We start from the raw sequence: 23,581 nt of genomic DNA on the forward strand, positions 1-23,581 counted from the left end.
TTTGTTACACAGGGAGTGGTGGCTATCTTGAATGAGCTGCCACAGGAAATAGTTGACCAGGTACAAAGATTTAGAGAGATATGGGGAAAATGCAGAGAAATGGGACGTGTAGATGGGGCACCTTGGTCGGCATGGACAAGTTTGCTAAAGGGCCTGTTTCCGAGCATTATGACTCTATGACTACTATTCTTTGTTTCTTGTAACAGCCAATTTTCCTATCCACTCTACTGTGGCTTATTTTATTCTTTGGCCTTTACTCTTGATGACAAGCTTGTCACAGTGCACATTATCCAATGAGGCAAACATCTATCAACTTCACTCTCCAATACAAATGTCAATCCTTAGTCATCAACTCTTCACTCTCTCCATAGCGACTGTTAAAAATTAGCCCGATGGTTGAGAACGCAATTTTATTTTTGACCTGAGCTTTTCCACACATCATTTCAGTAACTATGATGGCCTGTCAGATAAAGGAAATTCGCCTTTACAGAATTCACATATCACTCCTCAAATTTTGACATACGGAATAGAATTCATTCTCACAGAATTGATGTGGAAAACATTTTTTTTTCAGTTTGCATTTTTGATGCATGCACAGGTGATACAGCTGGACCATTCAGAAGCCTGATGGAGAGGAAGAAACTGTATCCAGTGGTGAGCACTTTTCAAGCTTCCGTGCCTTCTGTTAGATGGGAGCAGGTAGATGCAGGAATGACCGGGGTGGGATAAGTCGTTGATTATGTTTGCTGCTTATATTTGCCGCTCCAAGAGGCTGAGCGCGTGGACTACACGCGGCCTAGTGGTGGGGTAGTGGCGGAGAACACCAACGGCTGTGCTTGGCCAGGCCGACTCTGCAACTTCGCCAGGACAACAGGCCTTCATTGTCAGGTCAAGAACCCTACAACAACTGGGATTTAAAAATGGCTATTCTGTATATTGTCTCAGTGTACTATTGGGTTACACTTGTACTGTATCTGAGATGCTTATCTAAGATGTATCGAAGTACATATGGAAAGTGATACGTATTGAACAAAAATGAATTTCACTCTACCTTGGTACATGTGACAAATAAAGTGCCATTGAACCTGTGAACCATTGTTGTTCCCAAACTCATGGATGCTTAGTCCACGATTCAATAAAGCCATGAAAAAGAACATGACACTAATTGTTGCCATCCTGAATTGTACTGCAAAAAGCTGCAACTTACTTTAGGATGCTCTGGCATGGTTTCAAGCTAAAATGTTTCATTTATACACCATCACTCTAAGGCTGATTCCTATTTATGGATAACTATGAATCAGCTCAAAACATCACAAAAGGTACATAAAACTTACTGCTGAAACATCATCAGTTATCATAATGAGCTATTGATTAAACCATACATAGAAAGAACACAAAGTTCCAATTCATCATGAGTTAGTCCAACATGAATAAGCTCTGTCATCGTTTTTATAACGTCCTTTTTTTACTTATTCCCCATTTACACATTCCCCACGTAAGTTGGCCCTTGTACAAATTCAGGGTCCATTGACTGAAGGGTCATAAAGTTACCACGCCATGAAAGTAGCAACAGAACATTTTTAAATGCCTCTACTATTTCTCTTATCGCTTCAGAGAAACCAATGTTTATATTTGCTAATCTCTGCCTTTTTATATGCCTATGTAAGTCTTTGCAGTCAATTAATATGTCCTTAGCTAGTTAACACTCTTTCTATTTTTTTAGATTTTTTTTGGCATCTTTTGCTGAATTCTAAACTCCTCACATATTTCACGTTTAGCTCTCCTTTGGAAAATCTAAGACCTCATTTAACTTTAACTGGTTTCATCATTGTGTTTGACCAGCCTTTCAACACATTTTGGGAATGTATATGTTTGCACATGATTACTTCACACATTGGTCATTTAAATATGTGACCATATTTTTTTTTTTAATTCACCTTCATTTAAAGAAAAATCTAGTTTCCCAATCTACCTTATCCAGCTCATCCCCAGACTTGCATGCTGTTCAAATTTAAGACTCTAGTTACAGAGTTAATTGAATCACTCTCAAACGCTATATAAAATCCCATTATATTCAGACCACTCTTCCCCAAAGGCTCTTTTACTACCAGGTTATTAATTAACCCTGTTTCATTGCACAATACTACATCTAAAATAACCTGATCCCTAGGTGGTTATGCGACACACTGACCCAGAAACCATCTTTAATTCATTCCTTAAACTCATTTCCCTCACTGTGACTGCAAATTCAGCTTCCAGAGTTTTATATGCAGGTGGGTGTCCCCATGATTCCTGGATCATCTTTCTTTTATGTACCACTGAATTTGGAACAAAAATATGAACAGGAGGTGGTTAATTAGCCTTTGTGTCTGCTCATGAAGATCATGGGTGATGTTTTAACACGGCACTACTTTTCTACCATCCTGTTTAGAAACAGTGAACCCTTAGTTCGAAACAACACATACATATACACATATACAGTGCCCTCCATAATGTTTGGGACAAAAATCCATATTTATTTATTTGCCTCTGTACTTCACAATTTGAGATTTGTAACATGTCAGGGAAAAGGGAAACGAGAGATATAGACGGTGATGTGGAGAGATAAAGAACAATGAATGAAAGATATGCAAAAAAGTAATGATGATAAAGGAAACAGTCCATTGTTAGCTGTTGTTGGGTGAGAACGAGAAGATGGTGCGACTTGGGTGGGGGTTGGATAGAGAGAGGGAATGCTGGAGTTATTTGAAGTTAGAGAAATCAAAATTCAAATTCACCACTAAGCCGCCCAAGCGAATACGCAGTTACAATATGCAGCATTATGTCATGAGCTTGTCATATACCAATGAAATATTTACACTTACCAGCCTGTAGCCAAATCTGCTCCAAAATGATGGACAAGTGCTTGGGGAAATGTTTCACGCTGGTGCTTTGTGCAGACACCTCAGATGCTGCGAGTTCCATTCGAGAAGCAGCGACTGATGAGAGTCGCTGGGAACCTAGAGCACAGTTCAGCAATTTTAGTCAACTATTTTCATTTAAAGACTGCCAAGGAACTGTTGTAACAGGTGTTTTGTGCTCATTGTGGGAGGCTATTTAGTTCTGGCCGTGATGAATGCAAATCAATGACTTGTTTCATCAACATTTCATGAAGTAGAAGTAATTTTCAGAAGAAAATGAGAGCGTGATTAGGAACAGCTTTTTGCACCATCTTTGCTAATCCTTCCAAAGAATCCTTCAAACTCCCACATTGGCTTAACACAGTTTCTTTGACTTCAAAACATCACAAGCATGATTCAATTATACTTTCTTGTCCCATGTACCTAGGTACAGTGAAATTCTTTGTTATGGTAAAATCGTAAAGAGTTGCCACGTTTTTGGTACTGACAAAGTTTCAAAAGTTCATATACAATCTTATCTCGTGGCGGCCCCCCGCTGGGTCCCACTTTGTTCTCGGTCGCACCATTTCACATGTGAATCGTATTTTGAAGAATATCTTAATCATCTTTCAAGGCCTAGAAAGCCCATGTTTCTTCAATTCTCAGATCGGCCAGTCAACTATTTCTTAAGATTAACATCACTACTTATCTGAGCTTTATTCAGGGCCTGTAACTCAATGATCACAACCTAATGATCACAAATGTGCTCAGTAATCGGCCTGGTTTGTCCAGGATATTGCATATCTTAAATATGATTTCCCTCTAAATTTTACCTTATCCCTCGGGCTAAATAGTTCAGCCTGCTATGTGCTCAATTAATCACTGCTTCTGTGACTGAATATATTACATATGTATTACCCCCTAAAATAAATTGAACAGCGCTCTGAAATAAAAATCTGAGCCACTAGCTCAGGACACTGTCATGGACTAGATACAGTCACAAAACGTTTCTTGGTTTCTTGGTCCTCCAAAATATTCCAAATGGAATTTAAACTGGAGGTGGCATATTTTACATTCCATTAATATACAACCTGTAGCATATTTTACATTCCATTAATCTTTCACTTTATTTAACCTCTACTTTTTATGGTTTCAATATTCTTGAATTTCTGTCACCAAGGAAAATCCTAGAATTTTGAACATTTCAATTAGTTTGTCTCCAACAGTAAGCATCCCTGTTCCCAAACTAGTGCATTAGTTTTATTTTCCCTTCATCTTACCAATTTGCTCTATCACCTCTTACCTTCTTTTCGTTTTGTTTATTAATGTCACGTTTTGTTTGCTTGCTATCCAGTCAAAGAAAAGACAAGAAAAGACTACACACGAATAGTTATTCTAACAAAACTGTTTTGCATCTTTCCCGTGCTTCTAATATCTTTTCTCTAAAAAGGTGCCCATAACAGGTTGGAGTATTTTAAATATAATTTTGCCTGGACAAATGGTCACAGTTCTATTTTTGAATTTAACACCCCTATATATCAAATGCAGGATACCATTTTAGTTCTTTCAAAACATGTTTTGAAAGGTTTATTGGGTTTATTCCCAAAATTGTTGAAGTGGAATTATCTTATTATCTTTGACTAAGTCCGGAGATATCTTAAGTAATGGGTACAGACAAATAAACACAATAACCCATATTTTATGGATTAAAACAGCAGGTCTGACAGTATTATTAGAGGACGGATAGGTAACGTTTGGAGTCACATCGAAGAAGGGTCCCGACCCGAAGCACCACCTATCCATGTTCCCCAGAGATGCTGTTAGACCTGCTGAGTAACTCCAGCACTTTGTGTCTTTTTTTGTAAACCAGTATCTGCAGTTCCTTATATCTACCAATATCTTATCTTCATCAGTTGTTGTGGTTTAAACTCTCTTTACATTTAGGGAACTTGATTTTTTTAACAATTATTTGTCAAACACAGGGATTTTGCTGATTTGTTGATTATAGCAGATTTGTTATTGAGAATAGAACCACCAAAATATGAATGTCCCTCCAAATGTTCACACACCAAATTGTTTATCATTCACCTATTGAACCATTTCCTATTTCAAGTCGGATTTAGTAGTCTCATCCCAAAATATAATGCGGAAAATCAACAGTCATGAAGACCAGATTCTGCAAACCAGATCGTATACCTCAGCTGTCCCTATATAATACAATTAGCTAAATTGCAACAGATGTCAAATCTTAAAATCTCTTGGGAATGAGCTACTTTAACTACATCATTTCAAATCGACAAACCATTTATAAAGAGGAAAATCACTAATCGTTGAAGACCAGCGGATTTCTACGGGGATCTGTGCTGGGACCTATGTATGTAAATGCCTTGGACATAAATGTGGATGCGTTATTTAATACGTTTGCAGACCACACCAAGATTACTGGAGGAAGGCGAACAGAGGAAGGCGATCAAAGTATGCAGCAGGATATAGATTATCTACATAAAAGGCAAATGGAGTTTAACCCGAGCAAGAAAGATGTGTTGCATTTTGGGATGTTGAATGTAAGGAGAAGGTATACGGTTGATGGCAAGACTTTGAAGCGCATTAATGTGCAGATGGATCTTGGGGTCTAGGTCCATAGCTCCCTGAAAATAGCAACACAAGTAGATAGATTAGTTAAAAAGGTGTATGGTCTGCTTGTCTTCAACGGTCGGGGCATTGAGTATAAGAGTCAACAAGTCATGATGTATGACTTTGGTTAGGTGACATTTGGAGTATTGCATGCAATTCTGGCAAGTCGAGTATACACAGAGAGTGGTGGGTGCTGGAATGCGCTGCCAGGGGTGGTGGTGGAGGCAGATATGATAGTGACATTGAAGCAGCGTTTAGATACGCATATGGATATGCAGGGGACGGAGGGATATGGATCATAGAAAACATAGAAACATAGAAATGAGGTGCAGGAGTAGGCCATTCGGCCCTTCGAGCCTGCACCGCCATTCAATATGATCATGGCTGATCATCCAACTCAGTATCCCGTACCTGCCTTCTCTCCATACCCTCTGATCCCCTTAGCCACAAGGGCCACATCTAACTCCCTCTTAAATATAGCCAATGAACTGGCCTCGACTACCCTCTGTGGCAGGGAGTTCCAGAGATTCACCACTCTCTGTGTGAAAAAAGTTCTTCTCATCTCGGTTTTAAAGGATTTCCCCCTTATCCTTAAGCTGTGACCCCTTGTCCTGGACTTCCCCAACATCGGGAGCAATCTTCCTGCATCTAGCCTGTCCAACCCCTTAAGAATTTTGTAAGTTTCTATAAGATCCCCTCTCAATCTCCTAAATTCTAGAGAGTATAAACCAAGTCTATCCAGTCTTTCTTCATAAGACAGTCCTGACATCCCAGGAATCAGTCTGGTGAACCTTCTCTGTACTCCCTCTATGGCAATAATGTCCTTCCTCAGATTTGGAGACCAAAACTGTACACAATACTCCAGGTGTGGTCTCACCAAGACCCTGTACAACTGCAGTAGAACCTCCCTGCTCCTGTACTCAAATCCTTTTGCTATGAAAGCTAACATACCATTCGCTTTCTTCACTGCCTGCTGCACCTGCATGCCCACTTTCAATGACTGGTGTACCATGACACCCAGGTCTCGCTGCATCTCCCCTTTTCCTAGTCGGCCACCATTTAGATAATAGTCTGCTTTCCTGTTTTTGCCACCAAAATGGAGAACCTCACATTTATCCACATTATACTGCATCTGCCAAACATTTGCCCACTCACCCAGCCTATCCAAGTCACCTTGCAGTCTCCTAGCATCCTCCTCACAGCTAACACTGCCCCCCAGCTTAGTGTCATCCGCAAACTTGGAGATATTGCCTTCAATTCCCTCATCCAGATCATTAATATATATTGTAAATAGCTGGGGTCCCAGCACTGAGCCTTGCGGTACCCCACTAGTCACTGCCTGCCATTGTGAAAAGGACCCGTTTACTCCTACTCTTTGCTTCCTGTTTGCCAGCCAGTTCTCTATCCACATCAATACTGAACCCCCAATGCCGTGTGCTTTAAGTTTGTAAACTAATCTCTTATGTGGGACCTTGTCGAAAGCCTTCTGGAAGTCCAGATACACCACATCCACTGGTTCTCCCCTATCCACGCTACTAGTTACATCCTCGAAAAATTCTATAAGATTCGTCAGACATGATTTACCTTTTGTAAATCCATGCTGACTTTGTCCAATGATTTCACCACTTTCCAAATGTGCTGCTATCCCATCTTTAATAACTGACTCTAGCAGTTTCCCCACTACCGATGTTAGACTAACTGGTCTGTAATTCCCCGTTTTCTCTCTCCCTCCCTTCTTAAAAAGTGGGGTTACGTTTGCTACCCGCCAATCCTCAGGAACTACTCCAGAATCTAAAGAGTTTTGAAAGATTATTACTAATGCATCCACTATTTCTGGAGCTACTTCCTTAAGTACTCTGGGATGCAGCCTATCTGGCCCTGGGGATTTATCGGCCTTTAATCCATTTAATTTACCCAACACCACTTCCCGGCTAACCTGGATTTCACTCAATTCCTCCAACTCCTTTGACCCGCGGTCCCCTGCTATTTCCGGCAGATTATTTATGTCTTCCTTAGTGAAGACGGAACCAAAGTAGTTATTCAATTGGTCCGCCATATCCTTGTTCCCCATGATCAACTCACCTGTTTCTGACTGCAAGGGACCTACATTTTTTTTAACTAATCTCTTTCTTTTCACATATCTATAAAAACTTTTGCAGTCAGTTTTTATGTTCCCTGCCAGTTTTCTTTCATAATCTATTTTTCCTTTCCTAATTAAGCCCTTTGTCCTCCTCTGCTGGTCTCTGAATTTCTCCCAGTCCTCCGGTATGCTGCTTTTTCTGGCTAATTTGTACGCATCATCCTTCGCTTTGATACTATCCCTAATTTCCCTTGTTATCCACGGATGCACTACCTTCCCTGATTTATTCATTTGCCAAACTGGGATGAACAATTTTTGTAGTTCATCCATGCAGTCTTTAAATGTCTTCCATTGCATATCCACCGTCAACCCTTTTAGAATTAATTGCCAGTCAATCTTGGCCAATTCACGTCTCATACCCTCAAAGTTACCTTTTACACGTGGTTACCAAAGTTACCAAAGTTACCATCATGTGCAGGGAGAGGAGATTAGTTTAACTTGGCATCATGTTAAAGCCCTGTCCCGCTGTGCGAGTTCACCCAAGAGCTCTCCCGAGTTTAAAAAAATCAAAACTCGTGGTAAGCACGTAGAATGAATGTAGCGGGACGTCTCATAGAAACATAGAAACTAGGTGCAGGAGGAGGCCATTCGGCCCTTCGAGCCAGCACCGCCATTCATTGTGATCATGGCTGATCGTCCCCTATTGTCCCCCTCCTGGTGAATGCTATGTACTTACCTTTCTCTGTTTCTATCCCAAGTACAGGCCTCGTGGCTGTGAGTCTGGAATCGAGGGGTTAAAGGCTCCTGTACCCGATTGGCCAAGCTGCGTCAGGTGACGGGTGACTCATCTGAAGTATAAATACCAGAGCTTCCCAGGATTCTCTTCTCTTCGTCGTAGACTCTGACTGATGAGCAGACTGTTGGTGTGGGCCGAGGAAGCCTGACCACATGGCATAGAACTTTGTGTATTTTCACCATTCCTTGTTAACAGATATTGAATTGGGACGGATAAGGGCTGACCTTAGAGTTTTCGTGTATTTTGGTTTCAGGGTTGTATCTCTTTAGGCAGGTTTTGGAATCTCCGGCTCGACGGCCCATGGCGTGGCTGGCTGGAGCATTGTTAAATTGTTTGTCGGTTTATCCATATCCCTGACTGGGTTGTTTAAATCAGGTTTGAGTTTTGTGTTCCAATGAATAATTAAAACTGTTTTTTGTTACGTGGCTCTGAAGTACTTGCATTCGGGAGTCGTAACAAAATGGGGGCTCGTCCTAAGTTTTGAGGACCCTAGACGTTTTTAGGGGGTTTTTTTGGTAGGCTTCTGGACTGAGGAAGTCTGTGTGTTGTGAGGGAATTTTTTCTTCCCTGTTTGTGGTAGCATTAGTGCCCAAGTTTTAGCTGGTGGGTTGGGGCTGCATTAGAAATGGAATTTAAGGTGAAAGAATTTGTTGAGGCTCCTAGTCGGGAGTTGTTTGATAGATGTACGAAGGAGCATTTGATTTTGCTGGCTGAGAACTATGCCATGACTATTGACAAGCATTCAAAGAAACACTCCATTAAATCGGAGTTGTGGGCTGCGTTGGTGGAGGCTGGGGTTTTGCCTGGTGGTGCAGACAGTCCCCCACCTTCTTTTCAGCCAGTTCAGAACATGGAGGCCGTCATTAAACTGAAGGAGATGGAGCTTGAGTCACAGAGAATTGCCTCTTTGTTAAAAGAGAAAGAGCTCATGCATGTTCTTGAAATGAAACAGCTTGAGCTTGAGGAGGAAACCAAAAGGGCTGAATTTCAGCTGCGGGAAAAAGAAATAGATAATTCCCGGGTTTCTTCTAGGGAGCGGGAGTTTGATATGAGCAAGAACATCCGCCTGGTTCCCCCGTTTCGTGAGGAGGATGTGGACAAGTATTTCACAGTGTTTGAATGGGTGGCTTTGTCCTTGAAGTGGCCTAGGGACGTGTGGACCTTGCTATTGCAGTGTGTCCTTGTGGGTAAAGCACGGGAGGTGTACTCGTCTTTATCTGTTGAAAGCAGTCTGGACTATGAGTGTGTGAAGTCTACAGTATTAAGGGCTTATGAATTAGTTCCAGAGGCGTACCGGCAGAAGTTCCGGCGCTTTAGGAAGTTTGATAGTCAGACTTATGTGGAGTTTGCTAGGGAGAAGGAGGCACTTTTTGACAGGTGGTGCGCTTCTCAAGGAGTGAAGGATTTTGAGCTACTGCGGGCCTTGATGATTATGGAAGACTTTAAGAACTGTCTCCCTGAGAGGGTTACTACTTACCTTAATGAGCAGAAGGTGAATGAGGTGTCTAAGGCTGCGGTGTTGGCAGATGAGTATGTATTGACTCATAAATCTGATTTTGTTGGGCGATCCTATAGTTTTGGTGCACGGCCGGTTGATCGTGGTGGTGTCGCCGGTGGCAGTGTCAAAGCTGTTTCTGTGCCTGCAAGTGGCAGCACGTTGATACAGGGGGAGGTCCGAGCTGACAAGGTTGACGGAAATGTGAGGACTAATGAAGGTCCTGTGTGCTACTATTATAGAAGGAGAGGGCACATGTTAAAGTCGTGTCCCGTTCTGAAGCAGAAAAATGCAAAGCCTGTGGCTTTGGTGGGTGCACAGAAGGCACCTGTCGTACCTGAGGTGCCTGAGTCTGATGAGTGTAGGAATTATTCTGCGTTCATCATGAATGGTTTTGTTTCTCTAGAGGATGGGGGTGATAGAGTTCCAGTATCCATCTTGCGTGATACTGGTGCTACTCAGTCCTTTATATTGGATGGTGTACTGCCGTTTTCTGGGGAATCATCGGTTGGGTCAAGTGTCCCAGTGGTAGGATTCGGGATGGATGACATGGTAGTGCCTTTGCATACCGTGCGTCTCGAGTCCGAGTTGGTTTCAGGCCGGGTAACTGTTGGGTTACGGCCGTGTTTTCCCGTTGGGGGAGTTTCTGTGATTTTGGGGAATGACTTGGCAGGAGGTAGAGTTTTAGTCACTCCTGAGGTGACGGCTGTTCCGATGGTGCAGAGTCCTGATAGATTGGCTATGCAGCATTCAAAGGTCTTCGCAGCTTGTGCTGTCACAAGGGCTATGGCTAAGAGCCAGGCGAAGTTTGAGGATGTGGTGGACCTGAGTGAGAGCATTTTTGGGGATCAGGATGATAGATCCTGTGTTGTGAAGGGTGTTTCTCCATCTCAAGATGGGATAGTGTCTGGAAATGTGCCGGTGTCACTGTCACGTGACCGGCTGGTTGAGGAGCAAAAGAGTGATCCAGGTTTATCTGATCTGTGCGACTGCGCAGTGCCTGAGGGGGATATGGATTCCACAGCAAAGGGGTATTTTCTAAGGGATGGCTTACAGATGCGAAAGTGGTCTCCCTTGGATATATCTGGGCATGATGATCGGAGCGTGGTTGATCAGATTGTGATGCCTCGTCGGTATAGGGACGAGATACTCTGTTTGGCTCATGATGGTCCTCTGGGTGGACATTTGAGGGTCCTGAAGGAAAAATGGTTGCAGGAGGATACAAAACGTAGTATTTTAGACCACGTCTGTACTTTTCGCTCTAGACTGAGGAGGGCATGCGAACTGGCAATGGGTAATCTTGCCTCTGCTCAGTCTAGGATGAAGGACTGGTTCGACAGGAAGGCTTCTAGTAGGAATTTTTCTCCAGGTGACAAGGTCCTGGTGTTGTTGCCTATTCCTGGTTCCAGTCTGCAGGCTCGGTATAGCGGTCCCTATCAGGTGGTTAAGAAGGTTGGTGAGAGGGATTACGTTATTGGTACCCCTGATCGGAGGCGTAAGACTCAGCTCTGTCATGTCAACATGATGAAACAGTACCATGAGCAGGAGCCTGTGGAGGTTGATGGGTCGGAGCTATGTCCTTCTAAGTCTGTTTTGGCTGAAGTGGTGCTGCCCCCTGACACGGGTGGTGATGTGGGGGAGGCACGGTTGTCTGTGGCAGTAACGCAGGGAAAACTGAGTAACTCTGAGGCTTTGGAGACGCTTCCCTTGCGGTTGTCTCATTTGACTGGCATATCCGTGGCAAGGATGATGTATTGGCTGATGCATTGTCGCGCCAGTGATGTCTGTGCTACTGAATAGTTGCTGAAATTTGGTGGTGTTTTATAGTTCATTTTCAGAAACTTATTCAGTATCTTTGGGTGGGGGTGTTAGGCGCTTCCCCCTCCTGGTGAATGCTATGTACTTACCTTTCTCTGTTTCTATCCCAAGTACAGGCCTCGTGGCTGTGAGTCTGGAATCGAGGGGTTAAAGGCTCCTGTACCCGATTGGCCAAGCTGCGTCAGGTGACGGGTGACTCATCTGAAGTATAAATACCAGAGCTTCCCAGGATTCTCTTCTCTTCGTCGTAGACTCTGACTGATGAGCAGACTGTTGGTGTGGGCCGAGGAAGCCTGACCACATGGCATAGAACTTTGTGTATTTTCACCATTCCTTGTTAACAGATATTGAATTGGGACGGATAAGGGCTGACCTTAGAGTTTTCGTGTATTTTGGTTTCAGGGTTGTATCTCTTTAGGCAGGTTTTGGAATCTCCGGCTCGACGGCCCATGGCGTGGCTGGCTGGAGCATTGTTAAATTGTTTGTCGGTTTATCCATATCCCTGACTGGGTTGTTTAAATCAGGTTTGAGTTTTGTGTTCCAATGAATAATTAAAACTGTTTTTTGTTACGTGGCTCTGAAGTACTTGCATTCGGGAGTCGTAACAAAATGGGGGCTCGTCCTAAGTTTTGAGGACCCTAGACGTTTTTAGGGGGTTTTTTTGGTAGGCTTCTGGACTGAGGAAGTCTGTGTGTTGTGAGGGAATTTTTTCTTCCCTGTTTGTGGTAGCATTAGTGCCCAAGTTTTAGCTGGTGGGTTGGGGCTGCATTAGAAATGGAATTTAAGGTGAAAGAATTTGTTGAGGCTCCTAGTCGGGAGTTGTTTGATAGATGTACGAAGGAGCATTTGATTTTGCTGGCTGAGAACTATGCCGTGACTATTGACAAGCATTCAAAGAAACACTCCATTAAATCGGAGTTGTGGGCTGCGTTGGTGGAGGCTGGGGTTTTGCCTGGTGGTGCAGACAGTCCCCCACCTTCTTTTCAGCCAGTTCAGAACATGGAGGCCGTCATTAAACTGAAGGAGATGGAGCTTGAGTCACAGAGAATTGCCTCTTTGTTAAAAGAGAAAGAGCTCATGCATGTTCTTGAAATGAAACAGCTTGAGCTTGAGGAGGAAACCAAAAGGGCTGAATTTCAGCTGCGGGAAAAAGAAATAGATAATTCCCGGGTTTCTTCTAGGGAGCGGGAGTTTGATATGAGCAAGAACATCCGCCTGGTTCCCCCGTTTCGTGAGGAGGATGTGGACAAGTATTTCACAGTGTTTGAATGGGTGGCTTTGTCCTTGAAGTGGCCTAGGGACGTGTGGACCTTGCTATTGCAGTGTGTCCTTGTGGGTAAAGCACGGGAGGTGTACTCGTCTTTATCTGTTGAAAGCAGTCTGGACTATGAGTGTGTGAAGTCTACAGTATTAAGGGCTTATGAATTAGTTCCAGAGGCGTACCGGCAGAAGTTCCGGCGCTTTAGGAAGTTTGATAGTCAGACTTATGTGGAGTTTGCTAGGGAGAAGGAGGCACTTTTTGACAGGTGGTGCGCTTCTCAAGGAGTGAAGGATTTTGAGCTACTGCGGGCCTTGATGATTATGGAAGACTTTAAGAACTGTCTCCCTGAGAGGGTTACTACTTACCTTAATGAGCAGAAGGTGAATGAGGTGTCTAAGGCTGCGGTGTTGGCAGATGAGTATGTATTGACTCATAAATCTGATTTTGTTGGGCGATCCTATAGTTTTGGTGCACGGCCGGTTGATCGTGGTGGTGTCGCCGGTGGCAGTGTCAAAGCTGTTTCTGTGCCTGCAAGTGGCAGCACGTTGATACAGGGGGAGGTCCGAGCTGACAAGGTTGACGGAAATGTGAGGACTAATGAAGGTCCTGTGTGCTACTATTATAGAAGGAGAGGGCACATGTTAAAGTCGTGTCCCGTTCTGAAGCAGAAAAATGCAAAGCCTGTGGCTTTGGTGGGTGCACAGAAGGCACCTGTCGTACCTGAGGTGCCTGAGTCTGATGAGTGTAGGAATTATTCTGCGTTCATCATGAATGGTTTTGTTTCTCTAGAGGATGGGGGTGATAGAGTTCCAGTATCCATCTTGCGTGATACTGGTGCTACTCAGTCCTTTATATTGGATGGTGTACTGCCGTTTTCTGGGGAATCATCGGTTGGGTCAAGTGTCCCAGTGGTAGGATTCGGGATGGATGACATGGTAGTGCCTTTGCATACCGTGCGTCTCGAGTCCGAGTTGGTTTCAGGCCGAGTAACTGTTGGGTTACGGCCGTGTTTTCCCGTTGGGGGAGTTTCTGTGATTTTGGGGAATGACTTGGCAGGAGGTAGAGTTTTAGTCACTCCTGAGGTGACGGCTGTTCCGATGGTGCAGAGTCCTGATAGATTGGCTATGCAGCATTCAAAGGTCTTCGCAGCTTGTGCTGTCACAAGGGCTATGGCTAAGAGCCAGGCGAAGTTTGAGGATGTGGTGGACCTGAGTGAGAGCATTTTTGGGGATCAGGATGATAGATCCTGTGTTGTGAAGGGTGTTTCTCCATCTCAAGATGGGATAGTGTCTGGAAATGTGCCGGTGTCACTGTCACGTGACCGGCTGGTTGAGGAGCAAAAGAGTGATCCAGGTTTATCTGATCTGTGCGACTGCGCAGTGCCTGAGGGGGATATGGATTCCACAGCAAAGGGGTATTTTCTAAGGGATGGCTTACAGATGCGAAAGTGGTCTCCCTTGGATATATCTGGGCATGATGATCGGAGCGTGGTTGATCAGATTGTGATGCCTCGTCGGTATAGGGACGAGATACTCTGTTTGGCTCATGATGGTCCTCTGGGTGGACATTTGAGGGTCCTGAAGGAAAAATGGTTGCAGGAGGATACAAAACGTAGTATTTTAGACCACGTCTGTACTTTTCGCTCTAGACTGAGGAGGGCATGCGAACTGGCAATGGGTAATCTTGCCTCTGCTCAGTCTAGGATGAAGGACTGGTTCGACAGGAAGGCTTCTAGTAGGAATTTTTCTCCAGGTGACAAGGTCCTGGTGTTGTTGCCTATTCCTGGTTCCAGTCTGCAGGCTCGGTATAGCGGTCCCTATCAGGTGGTTAAGAAGGTTGGTGAGAGGGATTACGTTATTGGTACCCCTGATCGGAGGCGTAAGACTCAGCTCTGTCATGTCAACATGATGAAACAGTACCATGAGCAGGAGCCTGTGGAGGTTGATGGGTCGGAGCTATGTCCTTCTAAGTCTGTTTTGGCTGAAGTGGTGCTGCCCCCTGACACGGGTGGTGATGTGGGGGAGGCACGGTTGTCTGTGGCAGTAACGCAGGGAAAACTGAGTAACTCTGAGGCTTTGGAGACGCTTCCCTTGCGGTTGTCTCATTTGACTGGCATATCCGTGGCAAGGATGATGTATTGGCTGATGCATTGTCGCGCCAGTGATGTCTGTGCTACTGAATAGTTGCTGAAATTTGGTGGTGTTTTATAGTTCATTTTCAGAAACTTATTCAGTATCTTTGGGTGGGGGTGTTAGGCGCTTCCCCCTCCTGGTGAATGCTATGTACTTACCTTTCTCTGTTTCTATCCCAAGTACAGGCCTCGTGGCTGTGAGTCTGGAATCGAGGGGTTAAAGGCTCCTGTACCCGATTGGCCAAGCTGCGTCAGGTGACGGGTGACTCATCTGAAGTATAAATACCAGAGCTTCCCAGGATTCTCTTCTCTTCGTCGTAGACTCTGACTGATGAGCAGACTGTTGGTGTGGGCCGAGGAAGCCTGACCACATGGCATAGAACTTTGTGTATTTTCACCATTCCTTGTTAACAGATATTGAATTGGGACGGATAAGGGCTGACCTTAGAGTTTTCGTGTATTTTGGTTTCAGGGTTGTATCTCTTTAGGCAGGTTTTGGAATCTCCGGCTCGACGGCCCATGGCGTGGCTGGCTGGAGCATTGTTAAATTGTTTGTCGGTTTATCCATATCCCTGACTGGGTTGTTTAAATCAGGTTTGAGTTTTGTGTTCCAATGAATAATTAAAACTGTTTTTTGTTACGTGGCTCTGAAGTACTTGCATTCGGGAGTCGTAACAAAATGGGGGCTCGTCCTAAGTTTTGAGGACCCTAGACGTTTTTAGGGGGTTTTTTTGGTAGGCTTCTGGACTGAGGAAGTCTGTGTGTTGTGAGGGAATTTTTTCTTCCCTGTTTGTGGTAGCATTAGTGCCCAAGTTTTAGCTGGTGGGTTGGGGCTGCATTAGAAATGGAATTTAAGGTGAAAGAATTTGTTGAGGCTCCTAGTCGGGAGTTGTTTGATAGATGTACGAAGGAGCATTTGATTTTGCTGGCTGAGAACTATGCCGTGACTATTGACAAGCATTCAAAGAAACACTCCATTAAATCGGAGTTGTGGGCTGCGTTGGTGGAGGCTGGGGTTTTGCCTGGTGGTGCAGACAGTCCCCCACCTTCTTTTCAGCCAGTTCAGAACATGGAGGCCGTCATTAAACTGAAGGAGATGGAGCTTGAGTCACAGAGAATTGCCTCTTTGTTAAAAGAGAAAGAGCTCATGCATGTTCTTGAAATGAAACAGCTTGAGCTTGAGGAGGAAACCAAAAGGGCTGAATTTCAGCTGCGGGAAAAAGAAATAGATAATTCCCGGGTTTCTTCTAGGGAGCGGGAGTTTGATATGAGCAAGAACATCCGCCTGGTTCCCCCGTTTCGTGAGGAGGATGTGGACAAGTATTTCACAGTGTTTGAATGGGTGGCTTTGTCCTTGAAGTGGCCTAGGGACGTGTGGACCTTGCTATTGCAGTGTGTCCTTGTGGGTAAAGCACGGGAGGTGTACTCGTCTTTATCTGTTGAAAGCAGTCTGGACTATGAGTGTGTGAAGTCTACAGTATTAAGGGCTTATGAATTAGTTCCAGAGGCGTACCGGCAGAAGTTCCGGCGCTTTAGGAAGTTTGATAGTCAGACTTATGTGGAGTTTGCTAGGGAGAAGGAGGCACTTTTTGACAGGTGGTGCGCTTCTCAAGGAGTGAAGGATTTTGAGCTACTGCGGGCCTTGATGATTATGGAAGACTTTAAGAACTGTCTCCCTGAGAGGGTTACTACTTACCTTAATGAGCAGAAGGTGAATGAGGTGTCTAAGGCTGCGGTGTTGGCAGATGAGTATGTATTGACTCATAAATCTGATTTTGTTGGGCGATCCTATAGTTTTGGTGCACGGCCGGTTGATCGTGGTGGTGTCGCCGGTGGCAGTGTCAAAGCTGTTTCTGTGCCTGCAAGTGGCAGCACGTTGATACAGGGGGAGGTCCGAGCTGACAAGGTTGACGGAAATGTGAGGACTAATGAAGGTCCTGTGTGCTACTATTATAGAAGGAGAGGGCACATGTTAAAGTCGTGTCCCGTTCTGAAGCAGAAAAATGCAAAGCCTGTGGCTTTGGTGGGTGCACAGAAGGCACCTGTCGTACCTGAGGTGCCTGAGTCTGATGAGTGTAGGAATTATTCTGCGTTCATCATGAATGGTTTTGTTTCTCTAGAGGATGGGGGTGATAGAGTTCCAGTATCCATCTTGCGTGATACTGGTGCTACTCAGTCCTTTATATTGGATGGTGTACTGCCGTTTTCTGGGGAATCATCGGTTGGGTCAAGTGTCCCAGTGGTAGGATTCGGGATGGATGACATGGTAGTGCCTTTGCATACCGTGCGTCTCGAGTCCGAGTTGGTTTCAGGCCGGGTAACTGTTGGGTTACGGCCGTGTTTTCCCGTTGGGGGAGTTTCTGTGATTTTGGGGAATGACTTGGCAGGAGGTAGAGTTTTAGTCACTCCTGAGGTGACGGCTGTTCCGATGGTGCAGAGTCCTGATAGATTGGCTATGCAGCATTCAAAGGTCTTCGCAGCTTGTGCTGTCACAAGGGCTATGGCTAAGAGCCAGGCGAAGTTTGAGGATGTGGTGGACCTGAGTGAGAGCATTTTTGGGGATCAGGATGATAGATCCTGTGTTGTGAAGGGTGTTTCTCCATCTCAAGATGGGATAGTGTCTGGAAATGTGCTGGTGTCACTGTCACGTGACCGGCTGGTTGAGGAGCAAAAGAGTGATCCAGGTTTATCTGATCTGTGCGACTGCGCAGTGCCTGAGGGGGATATGGATTCCACAGCAAAGAGGTATTTTCTAAGGGATGGCTTACAGATGCGAAAGTGGTCTCCCTTGGATATATCTGGGCATGATGATCGGAGCGTGGTTGATCAGATTGTGATGCCTCGTCGGTATAGGGACGAGATACTCTGTTTGGCTCATGATGGTCCTCTGGGTGGACATTTGAGGGTCCTGAAGGAAAAATGGTTGCAGGAGGATACAAAACGTAGTATTTTAGACCACGTCTGTACTTTTCGCTCTAGACTGAGGAGGGCATGCGAACTGGCAATGGGTAATCTTGCCTCTGCTCAGTCTAGGATGAAGGACTGGTTCGACAGGAAGGCTTCTAGTAGGAATTTTTCTCCAGGTGACAAGGTCCTGGTGTTGTTGCCTATTCCTGGTTCCAGTCTGCAGGCTCGGTATAGCGGTCCCTATCAGGTGGTTAAGAAGGTTGGTGAGAGGGATTACGTTATTGGTACCCCTGATCGGAGGCGTAAGACTCAGCTCTGTCATGTCAACATGATGAAACAGTACCATGAGCAGGAGCCTGTGGAGGTTGATGGGTCGGAGCTATGTCCTTCTAAGTCTGTTTTGGCTGAAGTGGTGCTGCCCCCTGACACGGGTGGTGATGTGGGGGAGGCACGGTTGTCTGTGGCAGTAACGCAGGGAAAACTGAGTAACTCTGAGGCTTTGGAGACGCTTCCCTTGCGGTTGTCTCATTTGACTGGCATATCCGTGGCAAGGATGATGTATTGGCTGATGCATTGTCGCGCCAGTGATGTCTGTGCTACTGAATAGTTGCTGAAATTTGGTGGTGTTTTATAGTTCATTTTCAGAAACTTATTCAGTATCTTTGGGTGGGGGTGTTAGGCGCTTCCCCCTCCTGGTGAATGCTATGTACTTACCTTTCTCTGTTTCTATCCCAAGTACAGGCCTCGTGGCTGTGAGTCTGGAATCGAGGGGTTAAAGGCTCCTGTACCCGATTGGCCAAGCTGCGTCAGGTGACGGGTGACTCATCTGAAGTATAAATACCAGAGCTTCCCAGGATTCTCTTCTCTTCGTCGTAGACTCTGACTGATGAGCAGACTGTTGGTGTGGGCCGAGGAAACCTGACCACATGGCATAGAACTTTGTGTATTTTCACCATTCCTTGTTAACAGATATTGAATTGGGACGGATAAGGGCTGACCTTAGAGTTTTCGTGTATTTTGGTTTCAGGGTTGTATCTCTTTAGGCAGGTTTTGGAATCTCCGGTTCGACGGCCCATGGCGTGGCTGGCTGGAGCATTGTTAAATTGTTTGTCGGTTTATCCATATCCCTGACTGGGTTGTTTAAATCAGGTTTGAGTTTTGTGTTCCAATGAATAATTAAAACTGTTTTTTGAACCTGAACCTGGTTTTTGACTTGTGTTACGTGGCTCTGAAGTACTTGCATTCGGGAGTCGTAACACCTATCAATAACCCATGCCTGCTTTCTCCCCATATCCATTGACTCCACTAGCCCCCTAGAGCTCTATCTAACTCTCTCTTAAATCCATCCAGTGACTTGGCCTCCACTGCCCTCTGTGGCAGAGAATTCCATAAATTCACAACTTTCTATGAGTGAAAAAGTTTTTTCTCACCTCAGTCTTAAATAACCTCCCCTTTATTCTAAGAGTATTTTATCCTAGCATCCGGGAAACGTGGTAACTCGTGAAGATTTTTCAACATGTTGAAAAATGTCCACGTGTAAAATGTACTCGGGATGTAAAAATTTGATACTTTTTAACACATAGTCATACCGTAGTAGCTCGTGAGTTTACCGTAGTAGGACCTGGCGTCCTATATCACTGTTGTATGTTCATGATAGAAATAAGAATACTCACTATATTCATTACCTTTGAATTGTAGTTTTATGTAGTCCTCCCATAATTTCTGAGTTCCATTTCACAATATCTATCAGACATACAGAATGTTGCAAGGCAATATTTTCATTCCTGGTCCATATCGAACTTCTCCAAATGCAAACGCTTCAAGTTACGCTTCTTGCGTGGTGGTAAGGGGGGGGGGAGGGGGGTGCTAGGATAAAATACCATATATTTGAATTTATATAGCGATCCAGCTGCGAAATTTTTAAGTCGAAAATTGAATTTTATTTCAAAGTGGGAATTTGAAGATAGGGACAGAGATGCTACACAGAGATTTTGATAGGAAGGAAAAGTTACAGCAGCTGAGTAAAAGATTGGTCAAATGGTAGGTTCAATGAAGATCGGGTGAGGGGGATTGGGGGTGGAGGGAAAAGTATCAATAGCTTGGGACTTGCCTAAGTGAGTACTGAGATAGATTATCATTCCACACCAAATTTCTTAGACAATAATACCTTTTGTGCAATTATCGCAACATTATGCTGGATATGGATCAACGGACTATGTATGGTACATGCTTGTAAATGAGTAAAACAAATGTTCTTTAAGTACTGTTGTTTCTGGGATGGGGTGACAAATAACCTACATTCTGTATTTTGTCATAATGTGGCTGAAACAATGGCATATTTTGTGATGTTTATTGAGATAAAAAGATACAACTGAGTTAAGGCAAAATATTACCTTGCAACATTCTGTATGTCTGATAGATATTGTGAAATGGAACTCAGAAATTATGGGAGGACTACATAAAACTACAATTCAAAGGTAATGAATATACTGAGTATTCTTATTTCCATCATGAACATACTATAGTGATATAGGACACCAGGTCCTACTACGGTAAACTCACAAGCTACTACGGTAAACTCACAAGCTACTATGGTAAACTCACGAGCTACTACGGTATGACTATGTGTTAAAAATTATCAAATTTTTACATCCCGAGTATATTTTACTCGTGGACATTTTTCAACGTGTTGAAAAATCTTCACGAGTTACCACGTTTCCCCGAGTACCTGCCGTTAGCATTAAGAGATGTCCCGAGCTCCGACGTACCAGCTACGTTAATTCTACTTGCTTACCTCGAGTTTTGATTTTTTTTAAACTCGGGAGAGCTCTTGGGTAAACTTGCACAGTGGGACAAGGCTTTTAATTACAGACATTGTTGGCCATAGGAACTGTACTTTTCTACGTTCTAAGTAATCCTAACTCCACATGCATACAGGTACGAGATTACATACTCACATTTACTCACGATTATTGTATCCTAAAAAATGAGTTCCCCTCCATCATCGTTGTGACATTTTTTTTAATCACTGTATAGGAGTTCTAAATCTGACTATACAGAACATAATAAAATCAACTGTGAAAGAATGCTCTCAGAGAGTCCAAGTTTGCTACGGAGGCATTTGGGCACTAATTTATCGACTTAATCTGGCATATACATGGAAATCATTTACTCCTGTTTTTGATCAACTCACTGCAACTGCGGTTCAAACACTGCCACTCGATTTCTCCATCACAGATACTTATTTTATTCTCTCTTCCTCTCTCCTCTGTAACTTAAAACATGCCTGCTTTCATAAGAACTGACAAACTGTTAAAGAATCAGCCTGAAATGTCAATGTTTCTCTTACCTAGAGGCTTCCTGAGTTACCGAGTATCTCCAATGGAGACACAAGAAACTGTACATGCTGGAATCCTGAGCAAAAAAAACAAAAAGCTGGAGGAACAGTGGGTCAGGCAGCATAATCAAGGACAAGTTTCACCGCTTATACATCCTCTTCTTCCCTCTCACATCAGGCAAGAGGTATTAAAGTGTAAAAACACACACCTCCAGATTCAGGGACAGTTTCTTCCCAGCTGTTATTAGGCAACCGAACCATCCTATCACCAACTAAAGAGCGGTCCTGACCTACCATCTACCTCATTGGAGACCCTCGGAATATCTTAATTCGGACTTTCCTGTATGTTATCCTGCACTAAACTTTATTCCCTTTATCATGTATCTGTACGAGGTGGATGGCTTGATTGTAATCATGTATTGTCTTTCCAATGGCTGGAGAGCACACAACATAAAACGCTTTTAACCTCACCTCGGTACATGTGACAATAAACTAAACAAATTAAAGTAAACCCACTCAAGGATAAAGGAAGGAGTTCAAATCTGAATAGGATTCACCAATATTTGACATTGTGGAATCTGCTTAAAATTATTTTTTCAGCATTTAAAATTCAAGCAAATTCATTTATATTTTTGCTTCCTCTATATAAGTAAAATAGCTGAAATATTTCTGAAAAGATTAAGTATTTTCCAATAGGGAAAACTCTAATCCAGTCAAACCTAGGATATAATTTCCAAATCCTCCTTACCTGATTCACCCTCATGAAAACCAGGATGGAGGGTGCTTCGTTTCTCAGCCGATGTTCCTTCACCTACGCTGTTTTGAAGCGTGCTCCGCTTGTCAATCTGTGCCCCTTCAATTAGACTGCTTTCTTTGTCCCAATCACTGGAATAAGGAGAACACGTGTAATCAGGATGACAATGTACAACATTTTCTACAGTTTTAATTTTCCTTTCCCAGAGTCATTAATTATGTTTCATAATGACATCCAATATCGTGTCGAACTAGCCCTTCTTCATTTGTGAGCTCAGTTGAACATAGAAACATAGAAAATAGGTGCAGGAGTAAGCCATTTGGCCCTTCGAGGCTGCACCGCCATTCAATATGATCATGGCTGATCATCCAACTCAGTATCCTGTACCTGCCTTCTCTCCATACCCCCTGATCCCTTTAGCCACAAGGGCCACATCTAACTCCCTCTTAAATATAGCCAATGAACTGGCCTCAACTACCTTCTGTGGCAGAGAATTCCAGAGATTCACCACTCTCTGTGTGAAAAATGTTTTTCTCATCTCAGTCCTAAAAGATTTCCCCCTTATCCTTAAACTGTGACCCCTTGTTCTGGAACAACTGGGTCTGCCCAAAAGCAGCATGAAATAGGTTCCGGCCCGTGTGCGGTACGATTCTGCCTCACCTCCTTTCATTGGAGAAGATACCGGGGAGGGAAATAGGGAAACGACCGGCGACCCGATAGGCAGAGAAGTTGACGAGATAGGCGAGCTAGTCGCCAAACGCCGCGGGAAGTCCGCGGTGGAAACAATAGGTGGCATTGGGGACGCGGGACCGACTGTGGGAGGGTACCCGAAACGCGAGACATCAGGATATGGAGTCGCAGAACGCGGTTCCTTCACCGGAAGGATATGTTGACAGTTTTGTCTGTAGATGACTCCGTCTGCTTCGACCAGATAAGAGCGCGGTTCTTTGGCAGGGCCGTGCATGTGTCCCAGACGTGCATAGCCCTTGTTTGTCTGGAGACGGACCACTTGTCCACGTGCGAGAGGTTTGCGTGGCTTGCTGGATTTGTCGAAGAAGCGTTTCTGCGTGTCACGTTTGAATTGTAGTTGCTTCTGAACTGCAGGTGGGGAACAAACATGTGGCTGCAAAAGCTGCTGGGCAAGACATCAGTCATTGGGTTGGAGAACCCAGTATGGGATCCTGTGCAATATTCCTTAGGTTGAGCAAGTCCAGGTACACGTCTGATTTGGCAAGGAATGACCGCTCCATGAGTTGTTATGCACTTCGGACAGCGCGTTCGGCTAGTGGGAATTCAGGGCTGCTGGTAATATGTTTGAAAGTCCCATTGTTTTGCAAAGTTTTTAAAAGCATGGCTGGTGAACTGTCTGCCGTTGTCAGACTGGATACGTGCAGGGGAGCCGTGCATGGAGAGGTGACACTGCAACTTTTCGATAACTGCTTCAGAAGTAATGGTTTGAAGTAAATCGATTTCGAACCAGCCCGAGTAA

At 44.2% G+C, this 23,581-nt stretch overlaps 1 protein-coding gene across 3 annotated transcripts in view; it reads right to left on the reverse strand.

Annotated features, from left to right (window-relative positions):
• The window catches only part of ttc7a (tetratricopeptide repeat domain 7A), a 213,365-nt gene that overhangs the window by 52,464 nt on the left and 137,320 nt on the right, over positions 1 to 23,581 (reverse strand). For all 3 annotated transcript variants that reach the window (XM_033025502.1, XM_033025503.1, XM_033025504.1), the window contains 2 exons: positions 22,087 to 22,223; positions 2,865 to 2,999 (listed from right to left, as the gene is read on the reverse strand). In XM_033025502.1, the coding sequence (XP_032881393.1) occupies positions 2,865 to 2,999; positions 22,087 to 22,223 (272 nt within the window). The remainder of the gene's footprint in view (positions 1 to 2,864; positions 3,000 to 22,086; positions 22,224 to 23,581) is intronic.

This window comes from Amblyraja radiata, chromosome 8 (genome assembly GCF_010909765.2).
Source record: "Amblyraja radiata isolate CabotCenter1 chromosome 8, sAmbRad1.1.pri, whole genome shotgun sequence".
NCBI lineage: Eukaryota > Metazoa > Chordata > Chondrichthyes > Rajiformes > Rajidae > Amblyraja > Amblyraja radiata.